Source organism: Dendropsophus ebraccatus, chromosome 1, assembly GCF_027789765.1.
Source record: "Dendropsophus ebraccatus isolate aDenEbr1 chromosome 1, aDenEbr1.pat, whole genome shotgun sequence".
Classification (NCBI taxonomy): domain Eukaryota; kingdom Metazoa; phylum Chordata; class Amphibia; order Anura; family Hylidae; genus Dendropsophus; species Dendropsophus ebraccatus.
In genome coordinates, this window is record NC_091454.1 from 2533414 (window position 1) to 2549552 (window position 16139).

The 16139-nt window shown below is 58.1% G+C and overlaps 1 protein-coding gene across 6 annotated transcripts in view; it reads right to left on the reverse strand.

The window, feature by feature from the left end:
* Positions 1–203: 203 nt before the first annotated feature.
* ABCC9 (ATP binding cassette subfamily C member 9) overlaps positions 204–16139 on the reverse strand; it is a 127507-nt gene continuing 111571 nt past the window's right edge. For 4 of the 6 annotated variants that reach the window (XM_069963754.1, XM_069963746.1, XM_069963781.1 and 1 more), the window contains 4 exons: positions 15530–15633; positions 9175–9308; positions 4480–4542; positions 204–350 (listed from right to left, as the gene is read on the reverse strand). In XM_069963754.1, coding sequence (XP_069819855.1) covers positions 213–350; positions 4480–4542; positions 9175–9308; positions 15530–15633 — 439 coding nt within the window. In that variant the 3' untranslated portion in view covers positions 204–212. Of the gene's footprint in view, positions 351–4182; positions 4351–4479; positions 4543–9174; positions 9309–15529; positions 15634–16139 lie in introns of all 6 variants that reach the window. The other 2 variants (XM_069963772.1, XM_069963791.1) reach the window with 1 other exon arrangement.

Here is a 16139-nt window from a genome sequence, read left to right on the forward strand (position 1 = left end):
AGCTGTGTCCTCTCCTATAGTATCAGCCCCCTCCTCTCCTGACATCCTCTGTGCTGCTGGGGTCCGTGATGCAGTGACAAGTGGGCGGAGTCAGTGAGCAATCCTTTATTTTTCAGTGCGGTAGAAATTTTTGCCTTTTTTGCGTCTCTTAAATAGAAAATATAAAACACTTCATATAAAAAGCTACAAATCCCGGGGTCACAGGTCACGGGTCACATGTCGGCGCGGACAAAGGAAGCAAAGACCCCGCCCTCCTGCGCCAGGAGACTCTCCGGCGTGTCGTATTCCAGAATGTTCCCACGACGCATGACGATCACCAGGTCGGCGGTCAGGATGGTGTGCACCCGATGCTGCAGGGAGAATGCAGGAGGAAGATTAGGAGAAGAGGAGGAGGATGGGGGTTGTAGGACACTGATGAGGAAAGGTCAGGGGTCAATTCTACATGCTGCTGGGTGGGCAGGGTCTGACACACACAGAACCTGAAGCTGCATCCCCCTCCTCCCCTGTCACAGCATACATCCTCACACACACAGAACCTGAAGCTGCATCCCCCTCCTCCCCTCTCACAGCATGCATCCTCACACACACAGAACCTGAAGCTGCATCCCCCTCCTCCCCTCTCACAGCATGCATCCTCACACACACAGAACCTGAAGCTGCATCCCCCTCCTGCCCTCTCACAGCATGCATCCTCACACACACAGAACCTGAAGCTGCATCCCCCTCTTGCCCTCTCACAGCATGCATCCTCACACATACAGAACCTGAAGCTGCATCCCCCTCCTGCCCTCTCACAGTATACATCCTCACACATACAGAACCTGAAGCTGCATCCCCCTCCTGCCCTCTCACAGCATACATCCTCACACAAAGAACCTGAAGCTGCATCCCCCTCCTGCCCTCTCACAGCATACATCCTCACACAAAGAACCTGAAGCTGCATCCCCCTCCTGCCCTCTCACAGCATACATCCTCACACACACAGAACCTGAAGCTGCATCCCCCTCCTGCCCTCTCACAGCATACATCCTCACACACACAGAACCTGAAGCTGCATCCCCCTCCTGCCCTCTCACAGCATGCATCCTCACACATACAGAACCTGAAGCTGCATCCCCCTCCTGCCCTCTCACAGCATGCATCCTCACACATACAGAACCTGAAGCTGCATCCCCCTCCTGCCCTCTCACAGCATACATCCTCACACATACACACTAAACAGGTTTTAGTGACTGAGGAGGCGCCGGAGGTTTTACTGTGCTTACATGTTGTTGCCTAGGCAACAATTACCATTTTTCCATAGGAATAAAACTTTTATATTAATAAAGCTTTTATTTCTTATTTTAATATTAACGAATGAATCAAGTGATCGATATATAGAGTGCTATAGGTTAAAAACAGCCGTGTCTATGGATTAGCGAGTTCTCAATATGGAGTCAATGTAGTTGTCTTCTGCCGCTGTTCACATTGGTGCAGAGGAAACACTCTGCGTGGTTGGGGCTAGTGGTGTAGGGGTTAAATTACCCTCTGGAGTCACTATCAATGTATTGTGCTTCGTGCTACAGCGATTTACAGTATAAATGGGCCGTTGTATTTAGCGAAGCTGCTCAGACCGCCGGCCGGTGACACTTCTGCGCTGTAGATGTGATTACTTTTATAATTGGTTACACAACTGTATGTAAGAAGAAGCGCACTCTGCCTATATATTATGTAATAGATACGTATCGCTTAGGTGTATGAGAGAAGAAGCGCACTCTGCCTATATATTATGTAATAGATACGTATCGCTTAGGTGTATGAGAGAAGAAGCGCACTCTGCCTATATATTATGTAATAGATACGTATCGCTTAGGTGTATGAGAGAAGAAGCGCACTCTGCCTATATATTATGTAATAGATACGTATCGCTTAGGTGTATGAGAGAAGAAGCGCACTCTGCCTATATATTATGTAATAGATACGTATCGCTTAGGTGCTGTATCTGAGAAGAAGCGCACTCTGCCTATATATTATGTAATAGATACGTATCGCTTAGGTGTATGAGAGAAGAAGCGCACTCTGCCTATATATTATGTAATAGATACGTATCGCTTAGGTGTATGAGAGAAGAAGCGCACTCTGCCTATATATTATGTAATGGATACGTATCGCTTAGGTGTATGAGAGAAGAAGCGCACTCTGCCTATATATTATGTAATAGATACGTATCGCTTAGGTGCTGTATCTGAGAAGAAGCGCACTCTGCCTATATATTATGTAATAGATACGTATCGCTTAGGTGTATGAGAGAAGATGCAGCAGAGCTGTGTATGTGTATGAGAGAAGATGCAGCAGAGCTGTGTATGTGTATGAGAGAAGATGCAGCAGAGCTGTACGTGTATGAGAGAAGATGCAGCAGAGCTGTACGTGTATGAGAGAAGATGCAGCAGAGCTGTACGTGTATGAGAGAAGATGCAGCAGAGCTGTACGTGTATGAGAGAAGATGCAGCAGAGCTGTACGTGTATGAGAGAAGATGCAGCAGAGCTGTACGTGTATGAGAGAAGATGCAGCAGAGCTGTACGTGTATGAGAGAAGATGCAGCAGAGCTGTACGTGTATGAGAGAAGATGCAGCAGAGCTGTACGTGTATGAGAGAAGATGCAGCAGAGCTGTGTATGTGTATGAGAGAAGATGCAGCAGAGCTGTGTATGTGTATGAGAGAAGATGCAGCAGAGCTGTACGTGTATGAGAGAAGATGCAGCAGAGTTGTATGTGTATGAGAGAAGATGCAGCAGAGCTGTGTATGTGTATGAGAGAAGATGCAGCAGAGCTGTATGTGTATGAGAGAAGATGCAGCAGAGTTGTATGTGTATGAGAGAAGATGCAGCAGAGCTGTGTATGTGTATGAGAGAAGATGCAGCAGAGCTGTACGTGTATGAGAGAAGATGCAGCAGAGCTGTACGTGTATGAGAGAAGATGCAGCAGAGCTGTGTATGTGTATGAGAGAAGATGCAGCAGAGTTGTACGTGTATGAGAGAAGATGCAGCAGAGCTGTGTATGTGTATGAGAGAAGATGCAGCAGAGCTGTGTATGTGTATGAGAGAAGATGCAGCAGAGCTGTGTATGTGTATTAGAGAAGATGCAGCAGAGCTGTGTGTGTGTATGAGAGAAGATGCAGCAGAGCTGTGTATGTGTATGAGAGAAGATGCAGCAGAGCTGTGTGTGTATGAGAGAAGATGCAGCAGAGCTGTGTGTGTATGAGAGAAGATGCAGCAGAGCTGTGTATGTGTATGAGAGAAGATGCAGCAGAGCTGTGTGTGTATGAGAGAAGATGCAGCAGAGCTGTGTATGTGTATGAGAGAAGAGGCAGCAGAGCTGTCTGTGTATGAGAGAAGAGGCAGCAGAGCTGTGTATGTGTATGAGAGAAGATGCAGCAGAGCTGTGTATGTGTATGAGAGAAGATGCAGCAGAGCTGTGTATGTGTATGAGAGAAGATGCAGCAGAGCTGTGTATGTGTATGAGAGAAGATGCAGCAGAGCTGTGTATGTGTATGTGAGAAGATGCAGCAGAGCTGTGTATGTGTATGAGAGAAGATGCAGCAGAGCTGTATGTGTATGAGAGAAGATGCAGCAGAGCTGTATGTGTATGAGAGAAGATGCAGCAGAGCTGTGTATGTGTATGAGAGAAGATGCAGCAGAGCTGTGTATGTGTATGAGAGAAGATGCAGCAGAGCTGTGTGTGTATGAGAGAAGATGCAGCAGAGCTGTGTATGTGTATGAGAGAAGATGCAGCAGAGCTGTATGTGTATGAGAGAAGATGCAGCAGAGCTGTATGTGTATGAGAGAAGATGCAGCAGAGCTGTATGTGTATGAGAGAAGATGCAGCAGAGCTGTATGTGTATGAGAGAAGATGCAGCAGAGCTGTGTATGTGTATGAGAGAAGATGCAGCAGAGCTGTGTGTGTATGAGAGAAGATGCAGCAGAGCTGTATGCACTTGGCTGCTGGGACTAGAGTTGTTGCTGCCCCCTGTCAGTTGTATCTCACCATTACAGACCCCACCCTAGTCAATCTCCCTATTTTAGTCTTTATTAGGGTGGGTGCAGCTGAGACCACTAGTGACTGGTCACCGCAGAGCGCCCCCTGCAGGGAGTGTACGGGGATAGGAGGGGTTAGTCCTATAGGGGGCACCCAGGAGCAGCATACCAGCAGGCGGTGAGGACGACCCGACCAGCTCTACTTGTGACTCTTGACCAGAAAGGTAAAGAGACCGTCCGGGTTGGTGAGCAGGGACGTCGCCGAGTCACTTTCTATCAGAATGCCCTCAGAAAAGACTAAGACCAGCTCGGCATCCAAGATGGAGGAGACGCGGTGCTAGAGCGCAGGAGAGAGAGAGAGAGGGAGAGAGAGAAGCCAAGGTGAGAGGAAGGGGGACAGAGAGGAGAAAGACAGACGCTCAGCCAGAGACACCTCCATAGTGCAGCCCCCTCCCCCACTACTTACCGCAATAGTGACCACCGTCCGATCCGCAAACGCCGTCATCACCACCTTCTGCAGAATATTCTCCTGCAAGAGAAGCAGAATACGGTAACGTACCCCGGAGAGAGTGTGAGGCACTATGTGAGAGGGTGACCAGCTACAATACACAGTACCATCAGACAGAGCGGAGAGAAGAGAGCGGATCCTCCTGCTGACTGCTCCGTCCTAGAACCCTGCAGTCACAGACAGAGCGGAGAGAAGAGAGCTGATCCTCCTGCTCCGTCCTAGAACCCTGCAGTCACTGACAGAGCGGAGAGAAGAGAGCAGATCGTCCTGCTCCATCCTAGAACCCTGCAGTCACTGACAGAGCGGAGAGAAGAGAGCTGATCCTCCTGCTGACTGCTCCGTCCTAGAACCCTGCAGTCACTGACAGAGCGGAGAGAAGAGAGCTGATCCTCCTGCTGACTGCTCCGTCCTAGAACCCTGCAGTCACTGAGAGAGCGGAGATAAGAGTGCGGATCCTCCTGCTCCGGCCTAGAACCCTGCAGTCACTGACAGAGCGGAGAGAAGAGAGCTGATCCTCCTGCTCCGTCCTAGAACCCTGCAGTCACAGACAGAGCGGAGAGAAGAGAGCGGATCCTCCTGCTCCGTCCTAGAACCCTGCAGTCACAGACAGAGTGGAGAGAAGAGAGCGGATCCTCCTGCTCCGTCCTAGAACCCTGCAGTCACTGACAGAGCGGAGAGAAGAGAGCTGATCCTCCTGCTCCGTCCTAGAACCCTGCAGTCACTGACAGAGCGGAGAGAAGAGAGCTGATCCTCCTGCTGACTGCTCCGTCCTAGAACCCTGCAGTCACTGACAGAGCGGAGAGAAGAGAGCTGATCCTCCTGCTCCGTCCTAGAACCCTGCAGTCACTGACAGAGCGGAGAGAAGAGAGCTGATCCTCCTGCTCCGACCTAGAACCCTGCAGTCACAGACAGAGCGGAGAGAAGAGAGCTGATCCTCCTGCTCCGTCCTAGAACCCTGCAGTCACAGACAGAGCGGAGAGAAGAGAGCTGATCCTCCTGCTCCGTCCTAGAACCCTGCAGTCACAGACAGAGCGGAGAGAAGAGAGCTGATCCTCCTGCTCCGTCCTAGAACCCTGCAGTCACAGACAGAGCGGAGAGAAGAGAGCTGATCCTCCTGCTCCGTCCTAGAACCCTGCAGTCACAGACAGAGCGGAGAGAAGAGAGCTGATCCTCCTGCTGACTGCTCCGTCCTAGAACCCTGCAGTCACTGAGAGAGCGGAGAGAAGAGAGCGGATCCTCCTGCTCCGTCCTAGAACCCTGCAGTCACTGACAGAGCGGAGAGAAGAGAGCTGATCCTCCTGCTCCGTCCTAGAACCCTGCAGTCACTGACAGAGCGGAGAGAAGAGAGCTGATCCTCCTGCTCCGTCCTAGAACCCTGCAGTCACTGACAGAGCGAAGAGAAGAGAGCTGATCCTCCTGCTCCGTCCTAGAACCCTGCAGTCACTGACAGAGCGGAGAGAAGAGAGCTGATCCTCCTGCTGACTGCTCCGTCCTAGAACCCTGCAGTCACAGACAGAGAGGAGAGAAGATAGATGATCCTCCTGCTCCGTCCTAGAACCCTGCAGTCACAGACAGAGCGGAGAGAAGAGAGCAGATCCTCCTGCTCCGTCCTAGAACCCTGCAGTCACTGACAGAGCGAAAAGATAGATGATCCTCCTGCTCCGTGCTAGAACCCTGCAGTCACTGAGAGAGCGGAGAGAAGAGAGCTGATCCTCCTGCTCCGTCCTAGAACCCTGCAGTCACTGACAGAGCGGAGAGAAGAGAGCTGATCCTCCTGCTGACTGCTCCGTCCTAGAACCCTGCAGTCACTGACAGAGCGGAGAGAAGACAGCTGATCCTCCTGCTCCGTCCTAGAACCCTGCAGTCACTGACAGCGGAGAGAAGATAGATGATCCTCCTGCTCCGTCCTAGAACCCTGCAGTCACTGAGAGAGCGGAGAGAAGAGAGCTGATCCTCCTGCTCCGTCCTAGAACCCTGCAGTCACTAACAGAGCGGAGAGAAGAGAGCTGATCCTCCTGCTCCGTCCTAGAACCCTGCAGTCACTAACAGAGCGGAGAGAAGAGAGCTGATCCTCCTGCTGACTGCTCCGTCCTAGAACCCTGCAGTCACTGACAGAGCGGAGAGAAGACAGCTGATCCTCCTGCTCCGTCCTAGAACCCTGCAGTCACTGACAGCGGAGAGAAGATAGATGATCCTCCTGCTCCGTCCTAGAACCCTGCAGTCACTGACAGAGCGGAGAGAAGACAGCTGATCCTCCTGCTCCGTCCTAGAACCCTGCAGTCACTGACAGCGGAGAGAAGATAGATGATCCTCCTGCTCCGTCCTAGAACCCTGCAGTCACAGACAGAGCGGAGAGAAGAGAGCTGATCCTCCTGCTCCAGCCTAGAACCCTGCAGTCACTGACAGAGCGGAGAGAAGAGAGCTGATCCTCCTGCTGACTGCTCCGTCTGTGACTGCAGGGTTCTAGGACGGAGCAGTCAGCAGGAGGATCAGCTCTCTTCTCTCCGCTCTGTTAGTGACTGCAGGGTTCTAGGACGGAGCAGGAGGATCAGCTCTCTTCTCTCCGCTCTGTCTGTGACTGCAGGGTTCTAGGACGGAGCAGGAGGATCAGCTCTCTTCTCTCCGCTCTGTCTGTGACTGCAGGGTTCTAGGACGGAGCAGGAGGATCAGCTCTCTTCTCTCTGCTCTGTCTGTGACTGCAGGGTTCTAGGACGGAGCAGTCAGCAGGAGGATCAGCTCTCTTCTCTCCGCTCTGTCTGTGACTGCAGGGTTCTAGGACGGAGCAGTCAGCAGGAGGATCAGCTCTCTTCTCTCCGCTCTGTCAGTGACTGCAGGGTTCTAGGACGGAGCAGGAGGATCAGCTCTCTTCTCTCCGCTCTGTCAGTGACTGCAGGGTTCTAGGACGGAGCAGTCAGCAGGAGGATCAGCTCTCTTCTCTCCGCTCTGTTAGTGACTGCAGGGTTCTAGGACGGAGCAGGAGGATCAGCTCTCTTCTCTCCGCTCTGTCTGTGACTGCAGGGTTCTAGGACGGAGCAGGAGGATCAGCTCTCTTCTCTCTGCTCTGTCTGTGACTGCAGGGTTCTAGGACGGAGCAGTCAGCAGGAGGATCAGCTCTCTTCTCTCCGCTCTGTCTGTGACTGCAGGGTTCTAGGACGGAGCAGTCAGCAGGAGGATCAGCTCTCTTCTCTCCGCTCTGTCTGTGACTGCAGGGTTCTAGGACGGAGCAGGAGGATCAGCTCTCTTCTCTCCGCTCTGTCAGTGACTGCAGGGTTCTAGGACGGAGCAGTCAGCAGGAGGATCAGCTCTCTTCTCTCCGCTCTGCTAGTGACTGCAGGGTTCTAGGACGGAGCAGGAGGATCAGCTCTCTTCTCTCCGCTCTGTCTGTGACTGCAGGGTTCTAGGACGGAGCAGGAGGATCAGCTCTCTTCTCTCTGCTCTGTCTGTGACTGCAGGGTTCTAGGACGGAGCAGTCAGCAGGAGGATCAGCTCTCTTCTCTCCGCTCTGTCTGTGACTGCAGGGTTCTAGGACGGAGCAGGAGGATCAGCTCTCTTCTCTCCGCTCTGTCTGTGACTGCAGGGTTCTAGGACGGAGCAGAGAGAAGATAGCTGATCCTCCTGCTGACTGCTCCGTCCTAGAACCCTGCAGTCACAGACAGAGCGGAGAGAAGAGAGCTGATCCTCCTGCTCCATCCTAGAACCCTGCAGTTACTGACATGCAGTAATGGAGGAGGAGGAGGATGTGTATGATGTCACAGGGTGGAGCATGCAGTAATGGAGGAGCAGGAAGATGTGTATGATGTCACAGGGTGGAGCATGCAGTAATGGAGGAGGATGTGTATGATGTCACAGGGTGGAGCATGCAGTAATGGAGGAGGATGTGTATGATGTCACAGGGTGGAGCATGCAGTAATGGAGGAGGAGGAGGATGATGTCACAGGGTGGAGCATGCAGTAATGGAGGAGCAGGAAGATGTGTATGATGTCACAGGGTGGAGCATGCAGTAATGGAGGAGGAGGAGGAGGATGTGTATGATGTCACAGGGTGGAGCATGCAGTAATGGAGGAGCAGGAAGATGTGTATGATGTCACAGGGTGGAGCATGCAGTAATGGAGGAGGATGTGTATGATGTCACAGGGTGGAGCATGCAGTAATGGAGGAGGATGTGTATGATGTCACAGGGTGGAGCATGCAGTAATGGAGGAGGATGTGTATGATGTCACAGGGTGGAGCATGCAGTAATGGAGGAGGATGTGTATGATGTCACAGGGTGGAGCATGCAGTAATGGAGGAGGATGTGTATGATGTCACAGGGTGGAGCATGCAGTAATGGAGGAGGATGTGTATGATGTCACAGGGTGGAGCATGCAGTAATGGAGGAGGATGTGTATGATGTCACAGGGTGGAGCATGCAGTAATGGAGGAGGATGTGTATGATGTCACAGGGTGGAGCATGCAGTAATGGAGGAGGATGTGTATGATGTCACAGGGTGGAGCATGCAGTAATGGAGGAGGATGTGTATGATGTCACAGGGTGGAGCATGCAGTAATGGAGGAGGATGTGTATGATGTCACAGGGTGGAGCATGCAGTAATGGAGGAGGATGTGTATGATGTCACAGGGTGGAGCATGCAGTAATGGAGGACGGTCACTCACGGTTGCCATATCGATGGAGGCGGTGGCTTCGTCCATGATGAGGATGCTGCTCTTTCGGACAAACGCTCGGGCCAAGCAGAAGAGCTGCCTTTGGCCGACGCTGAAATTCTCTCCACCCTCGGTGACCATGGCGTCTGCAGTAGGGGGGGGAAGACCGAAACATTTCCTGATAACCACGGCAACAGCTCAGGAGCCCCTGTGTATGGGGGGGGGGGGGCTGTGTATGGGGGGGGGGCTGTGTATGGGGGGGGGCTGTGTATGGGGGGGGGGGAGGGGGCTGTGTATGGGGGGGAGGGGGCTGTGTATGGGAGGGCTGTGTATGGGGGGGGGGCTGTGTATGGGGGGGGGCTGTGTATGGAGGGGAGGGGGCTGTGTATGGGGGGGGGCTGTGTATGGGGGGGGGCTGTGTATGGAGGGGAGGGGGCTGTGTATGGGGGGGGGGGGTGTGTATGGGGGGGGGAGGGGGCTGTGTATGGGGGGGGGGGCTGTGTATGGGGGGGGGCTGTGTATGGAGGGGAGGGGGCTGTGTATGGGGGGGGCTGTGTATGGGGGGGGGGGGCTGTGTATGGGGGGGGGCTGTGTATGGGGGGGGCTGTGTATGGGGGGGGCTGTGTATGGGGGGGAGGCTGTGTATGGGGGGGGCTGTGTATGGGGGGGAGGCTGTGTATGGGGGGGGCTGTGTATGGGGGGGGCTGTGTATGGGGGGGGGCTGTGTATGGAGGGGGCTGTGTATGGGGGGGAGGGGAGGGGGCTGTGTATGGGGGGCTGTGTATGGGGGGGAGGCTGTGTATGGGGGGGGGCTGTGTATGGGGGGGGAGGCTGTGTATGGGGGGGAGGCTGTGTATGGGGGGGAGGCTGTGTATGGGGGGGGGCTGTGTATGGGGGGGAGGGGGCTGTGTATGGAGGGGAGGGGGCTGTGTATGGGGGGAGGGGGCTGTGTATGGGGGGAGGGGGCTGTGTATGGAGGTGAGGGGGCTGTGTATGGAGGGGAGGGGGCTGTGTATGGGAGGGAGGGGGCTGTGTATGGGGGGAGGGGGCTGTGTATGGGGGGGGGCTGTGTATGGGGGGGCTGTGTATGGGGGGGAGGGGAGGGGGCTGTGTATGGGGGGGCTGTGTATGGGGGGGGGCTGTGTATGGGGGGGGGGTGTGTATGGGGGGGAGGCTGTGTATGGGGGGGAGGCTGTGTATGGGGGGGGGCTGTGTATGGGGGGGAGGGGGCTGTGTATGGGAGGGAGGGGAGGGGGCTGTGTATGGGAGGGAGGGGAGGGGGCTGTGTATGGGAGGGAGGGGAGGGGGCTGTGTATGGGAGGGGCTGTGTATGGGGGGGCTGTGTATGGGGGGGAGGGGGCTGTGTATGGGAGGGGGGGGAGGGGGCTGTGTATGGGAGGGAGGGGAGGGGGCTGTGTATGGGGGGAGGGGGCTGTGTATGGGAGGGGAGGGGGCTGTGTATGGGGGGAGGGGGCTGTGTATGGGGGGGGCTGTGTATGGGGGGGGCTGTGTATAGGGGGGGGGCTGTGTATAGGGGGGGGGCTGTGTATGGAGGGGGCTGTGTATGGGGGGGAGGGGGCTGTGTATGGGGGGGAGGGGTCTGTGTATGGGCGGGGTCTGTGTATGGGAGGGGTCTGTGTATGGGAGGGGAGGGGGCTGTGTATGGGGGGGAGGGGGCTGTGTATGGAGGGGAGGGGGCTGTGTATGGAGGGGAGGGGGCTGTGTATGGAGGGGAGGGGGCTGTGTATGGAGGGGAGGGGGCTGTGTATGGGGGAGGGGGCTGTGTATGGGGGAGGGGGCTGTGTATGGAGGGGAGGGGGCTGTGTATGGGGGTGGAGGGGGCTGTGTATGGAGGGGAGGGGGCTGTGTATGGAGGTGGAGGGGGCTGTGTATGGAGGTGGAGGGGGCTGTGTATGGAGGGGAGGGGGCTGTGTATGGAGGGGAGGGGGCTGTGTATGGGGGGGACTGTGTATGGGGGGGGAGGGGGCTGTGTATGGGGGAGGGGGCTGTGTATGGGGGGGGAGGGGGCTGTGTATGGAGGGGAGGGGGCTGTGTATGGGAGGGAGGGGAGGGGGCTGTGTATGGGAGGGGGGGGAGGGGGCTGTGTATGGGAGGGGGGGGAGGGGGCTGTGTATGGGAGGGAGGGGAGGGGGCTGTGTATGGGGGGAGGGGGCTGTGTATGGGAGGGGGCTGTGTATGGGAGGGGGCTGTGTATGGGGGGGGCTGTGTATGGAGGGGAGGGGGCTGTGTATGGAGGGGAGGGGGCTGTGTATGGGGGGGAGGGGGCTGTGTATGGGGGGGAGGGGTCTGTGTATGGGAGGGGTCTGTGTATGGGAGGGGAGGGGTCTGTGTATGGGAGGGGAGGGGTCTGTGTATGGGAGGGGAGGGGGCTGTGTATGGAGGGGAGGGGGCTGTGTATGGAGGGGAGGGGCTGTGTATGGAGGGGAGGGGGCTGTGTATGGAGGGGAGGGGGCTGTGTATGGGGGAGGGGGCTGTGTATGGGGGAGGGGGCTGTGTATGGGGGGGGAGGGGGCTGTGTATGGGGGGGGGAGGGGGCTGTGTATGGGGGGGGCTGTGTATAGGGGGGGCTGTGTATAGGGGGGGCTGTGTATGGGGGGGGCTGTGTATGGGGGGGGGGGCTGTGTATGGAGGGGAGGGGCTGTGTATAGGGGGAGGGGTCTATGTATGGGGGGGCTGTGTATGGGGGGGGGGGGGCTGTGTATGGGGGGGGCTGTGTATGGGGGGGAGGGGGGCTGTGTATGGGGGGGGGCTGTGTATGGGGGGGGGCTATGTTTGGGGGGGCTATGTTTGGGGGGGGCTTGGTATGGAGGGGGCTGTGTATGGGGGGGGCTGTGTATGGGGGGGCTGTGTATGGAGGGGGCTGTGTATGGGGGGGCTGTGTATGGGGGGGGCTGTGTATGGGGGGGGCTGTGTATGGGGGGGGGCTGTGTATGGGGGGGGCTGTGTATGGGGGGGGCTGTGTATGGAGGGGAGGGGGCTGTGTATGGGAGGGAGGGGAGGGGGCTGTGTATGGAGGGGAGGGGGCTGTGTATGGAGGGGGCTGTGTATGGGGGGGGCTGTGTATGGGGGGGAGGGGGCTGTGTATGGAGGGGGCTGTGTATGGGGGGGGCTGTGTATGGGGGGGGCTGTGTATGGAGGGGCTGTGTATGGGGGGGGGGCTATGTATGGGGGGGGCTGTGTATGGGGGGGGGGCTATGTATGGGGGGGGGGGCTGTGTATGGGGGGGGGCTGTGTATGGGGGGGGGCTGTGTATGGAGGGGAGGGGGCTGTGTATGGGGGGGGGGCTGTGTATGGGGGGGGGGGCTGTGTATGGGGGGGGGCTGTGTATGGAGGGGAGGGGGCTGTGTATGGGGGGGGCTGTGTATGGGGGGGGCTGTGTATGGGGGGGGGGCTGTGTATGGGGGGGGGCTGTGTATGGGGGGGGCTGTGTATGGGGGGGCTGTGTATGGGGGGGCTGTGTATGGGGGGGGGCTGTGTATGGGGGGGGCTGTGTATGGGGGGGGGGCTGTGTATGGGGGGGGCTGTGTATGGGGGGGGCTGTGTATGGGGGGGGGCTGTGTATGGGGGGGGCTGTGTATGGGGGGGGCTGTGTATGGGGGGGCTGTGTATGGGGGGGAGGCTGTGTATGGGGGGGGGCTGTGTATGGGGGGGGGCTGTGTATGGGGGGGAGGCTGTGTATGGGGGGGAGGCTGTGTATGGGGGGGGGCTGTGTATGGGGGGGGAGGGGGCTGTGTATGGAGGGGAGGGGGCTGTGTATGGAGGGGAGGGGGCTGTGTATGGGGGGAGGGGGCTGTGTATGGAGGGGAGGGGGCTGTGTATGGAGGGGAGGGGGCTGTGTATGGGAGGGAGGGGGCTGTGTATGGGAGGGAGGGGGCTGTGTATGGGGGGAGGGGGCTGTGTATGGGGGGGGCTGTGTATGGGGGGGCTGTGTATGGGGGGGAGGGGGCTGTGTATGGGGGGGCTGTGTATGGGGGGGAGGCTGTGTATGGGGGGGGGCTGTGTATGGGGGGGAGGCTGTGTATGGGGGGGAGGCTGTGTATGGGGGGGGGCTGTGTATGGGGGGGAGGGGGCTGTGTATGGGAGGGAGGGGAGGGGGCTGTGTATGGGAGGGAGGGGAGGGGGCTGTGTATGGGAGGGAGGGGAGGGGGCTGTGTATGGGAGGGGCTGTGTATGGGGGGGCTGTGTATGGGGGGGAGGGGGCTGTGTATGGGAGGGGGGGGAGGGGGCTGTGTATGGGAGGGAGGGGAGGGGGCTGTGTATGGGAGGGAGGGGAGGGGGCTGTGTATGGGGGGAGGGGGCTGTGTATGGGAGGGGAGGGGGCTGTGTATGGGGGGAGGGGGCTGTGTATGGGGGGGGCTGTGTATAGGGGGGGGGCTGTGTATAGGGGGGGGGCTGTGTATGGAGGGGGCTGTGTATGGGGGGGAGGGGTCTGTGTATGGGCGGGGTCTGTGTATGGGAGGGGTCTGTGTATGGGAGGGGAGGGGTCTGTGTATGGAGGGGAGGGGGCTGTGTATGGAGGGGAGGGGGCTGTGTATGGAGGGGAGGGGGCTGTGTATGGAGGGGAGGGGGCTGTGTATGGAGGGGAGGGGGCTGTGTATGGAGGGGAGGGGGCTGTGTATGGGGGAGGGGGCTGTGTATGGGGGGGGGGGCTGTGTATGGGGGGGAGGGGGCTGTGTATGGGGGTGGAGGGGGCTGTGTATGGAGGTGGAGGGGGCTGTGTATGGGGGTGGAGGGGGCTGTGTATGGAGGGGAGGGGGCTGTGTATGGAGGGGAGGGGGCTGTGTATGGGGGGGAGGGGGCTGTGTATGGGGGGGGAGGGGGCTGTGTATGGGGGAGGGGGCTGTGTATGGGGGGGGAGGGGGCTGTGTATGGGGGAGGGGGCTGTGTATGGGGGGGGGGGGGGCTGTGTATGGAGGGGAGGGGGCTGTGTATGGGAGGGAGGGGAGGGGGCTGTGTATGGGAGGGGGGGGAGGGGGCTGTGTATGGGAGGGAGGGGAGGGGGCTGTGTATGGGGGGAGGGGGCTGTGTATGGGAGGGGAGGGGGCTGTGTATGGGGGGGGCTGTGTATAGGGGGGGCTGTGTATGGGGGGGAGGGGGCTGTGTATGGGGGGGAGGGGTCTGTGTATGGGAGGGGTCTGTGTATGGGAGGGGAGGGGTCTGTGTATGGGAGGGGAGGGGGCTGTGTATGGAGGGGAGGGGGCTGTGTATGGAGGGGAGGGGGCTGTGTATGGAGGGGAGGGGGCTGTGTATGGAGGGGAGGGGGCTGTGTATGGGGGAGGGGGCTGTGTATGGGGGGGGGGCTGTGTATGGGGGGGGAGGGGGCTGTGTATGGGGGGGGGAGGGGGCTGTGTATGGGGGGGGCTGTGTATGGGGGGCTGTGTATAGGGGGGGCTGTGTATGGGGGGGCTGTGTATGGGGGGGGGCTGTGTATGGAGGGGAGGGGCTGTGTATAGGGGGAGGGGTCTATGTATGGGGGGGCTGTGTATGGGGGGGGAGGGGGCTGTGTATGGGGGGGGCTGTGTATGGGGGGGAGGGGGCTGTGTATGGGGGGGGGCTGTGTATGGGGGGGGCTATGTTTGGGGGGGCTATGTTTGGGGGGGGCTGTGTATGGAGGGGGCTGTGTATGGGGGGGGCTGTGTATGGGGGGGCTGTGTATGGAGGGGGCTGTGTATGGAGGGGGCTGTGTATGGGGGGGGCTGTGTATGGGGGGGGCTGTGTATGGGGGGCTGTGTATGGGGGGGGGCTGTGTATGGGGGGGGGCTGTGTATGGGGGGGGCTGTGTATGGGGGGGGCTGTGTATGGAGGGGAGGGGGCTGTGTATGGGAGGGAGGGGAGGGGGCTGTGTATGGAGGGGAGGGGGCTGTGTATGGAGGGGGCTGTGTATGGGGGGGGCTGTGTATGGGGGGGGCTGTGTATGGGGGGGGCTGTGTATGGGGGGGGCTGTGTATGGGGGGGGCTGTGTATGGAGGGGGCTGTGTATGGGGGGGGCTATGTATGGGGGGGGCTGTGTATGGGGGGGGGCTATGTATGGGGGGGGCTGTGTATGGGGGGGGGGGGTAGTTTCTATTTTACACATTTTTTTTCCAAAACAATATTTGGGTGTTTATGACACCCCCGGCACATACCTGGGCCTCCCCTCGCTCGGCACATACCCGGGCCTCCCCTCCCCCGGCACATACCCGGGTCTCCCCTCTCCCAGCACATAACCAGGCCTCCCCTCTCCCGGCACATAACCGGGCCTCCCCTCTCCCGGCACATCCCCGGGCCTCCCCTCCCCCGGCACATACCCGGGCCTCCCCTCCCCTCCCCCGGCACATACCCGGGCCTCCCCTCCCCCGGCACATACCCAGGCCTCCCGGCAGAGCCTTCACCAGATTCTTGAGCTGCGCGATCTCCAGGGCCTCCCACAGTCGGTCATCCGTACACTTACACTCTGGATCCAGGTTCAGCCTGTACATAAGACACAAGAGGGGACAGCAGTCACAGCAGCACAGAGGAATCCTGTAAATTGTCTCTGAGGGTGACGCCATAACTTTCCTGATGCATCTATCACCGATAAACAAATCCGGGGTCACCGCAAAGATCTGAAGTCACAACACAATGTAACATGGCGACTCGGGAACATTAAAGCGTTATAAGAGGGTGGAGGGTTTATGTGCAGCCCATACAGAAGGCTCCAGGACCTTCCATTACATAGTGATGACCTTTACTTCCAGCAGCCTGGACTCCGTGTCACATTCTATACAGGAGATCAGGGGCTGCTCTTACCGGATAGAGCCGCTGTACAGTAGGGTTTATGTGCAGCCCATATAGAAGGTTCCAGGACCTTCCATTACATAGTGATGACCTTTACTTCCAGCAGCCTGGACTCCGTGTCACATTCTATACAGGAGATCAGGGATGCTCTTACCGTATAGAGCTGCTGTACAGTAGGGTTTATGTGCAGCCCATATAGA